The sequence below is a fragment of the Pseudozyma flocculosa genome, assembly GCF_000417875.1.
Source record: "Pseudozyma flocculosa PF-1 unplaced genomic scaffold scaffold00027, whole genome shotgun sequence".
Taxonomy (NCBI): Eukaryota; Fungi; Basidiomycota; class Ustilaginomycetes; order Ustilaginales; family Ustilaginaceae; genus Pseudozyma; species Pseudozyma flocculosa.
In genome coordinates this window covers 341,681-342,734 of record NW_006920895.1, presented here as the reverse complement: position 1 = coordinate 342,734, position 1,054 = coordinate 341,681, and the positions used below count along the sequence as shown (strand labels likewise).

General features: G+C 71.6%; 1 protein-coding gene across 1 annotated transcript in view; it reads left to right on the top strand.

The window, feature by feature from the left end:
• PFL1_06597 (uncharacterized protein) overlaps positions 1-1,054 on the top strand; it is a gene marked incomplete at both ends in the record, with an annotated part of 4,502 nt that overhangs the window by 2,897 nt on the left and 551 nt on the right. Inside the window, one exon of the mRNA XM_007884139.1 lies at positions 25-960. Within this exon, the coding sequence (XP_007882330.1) occupies positions 25-960 (936 nt within the window). The remainder of the gene's footprint in view (positions 1-24; positions 961-1,054) is intronic.

Genomic DNA, 1,054 nt, shown 5'->3' with positions numbered 1-1,054 from the left:
CGCTCGTGCATCAAGCGGATCCAGGAGCACGACTCGCCGCCGCACCTGCCCATGGTGCTCTTCGTCTCGCGCATCCTCGAGTCGACGGACACCGACTACGACGGCGGCGGCAGCGGCGGCGGGGCGGCGGTGCGGCGCGAGGTGACGCTCGAGCTCTCCGACGGCTGGTACCGCATCCGCGCCGACCTCGACGTGCCCCTGGCCGAGGCGGCGACGCGTGGCCGCATCCGCGTCGGGCAGAAGCTGGCCATCGTGGGGGCCAGGCTGCAGAGCAGCGGCGACGGGACCGAGGTGCTCGAGGCGCTGCTGACGTCTTCGCTGAGCCTGAGCGCCAACTCGGTCTCTCTGGCGCGGTGGGACGCGCGGCTGGGCTTCAGCCGGCAGCGCTTCTTTGCGTCGCTGCGCAGCCTGCTGCCCGAAGGGGGCGTTGTGTCGGCCATGGACATTGTCATCACCAAGGTGTTTCCGCTCGCCTACATCGACGCCGACTCGGACGCCAAGAGCAAGGCGGGCCAGCAGGGCGCGCGCGGCGAGGCAGAGGAGCACGAGGAGCGCGACGCTTGGCTGCAGCGGTACGAGGAGACGCGGGCGAGGCTCGAGGCGCGCTTCGACCAGGGCGACCGGCGGCTCGAGGCGCTCATGATGGCGCTCGAGGTTTACTGCTCCGGGGCAAGCGCCGCACCCGCACCGGCACCGGCGCGCACGTCGAGCTCCGGGTCGACGGACTCGACGCTGAGGCACGAGGATGACGCGTTTTCGCTCTTCTGCACGCTCGAGGAGGCCGATGACCCGGTGGCCGCCTTCAAGCGTCTGGCGGTCGAGGCGGGCAAGCTGCACCTGGTCCCGCACCTGGTGCAGCTGGTGCAGAGCCGGCTGATGGCCGGCGGCGAGGAGAGCCGGTACCTGCTGCAGCACGAGCTCGAGAAGCTCTGCCCTCCGCGCCGGGTCCGAGACTTTCGCGTCGTCCGCTTCCGCGACGCGCGTCTGCCCGCTCCCCCTGCTTCATCAGCGACGACGGCGGCGTCCGGGGCGCCCGCAGACGACGCTCGCAGTC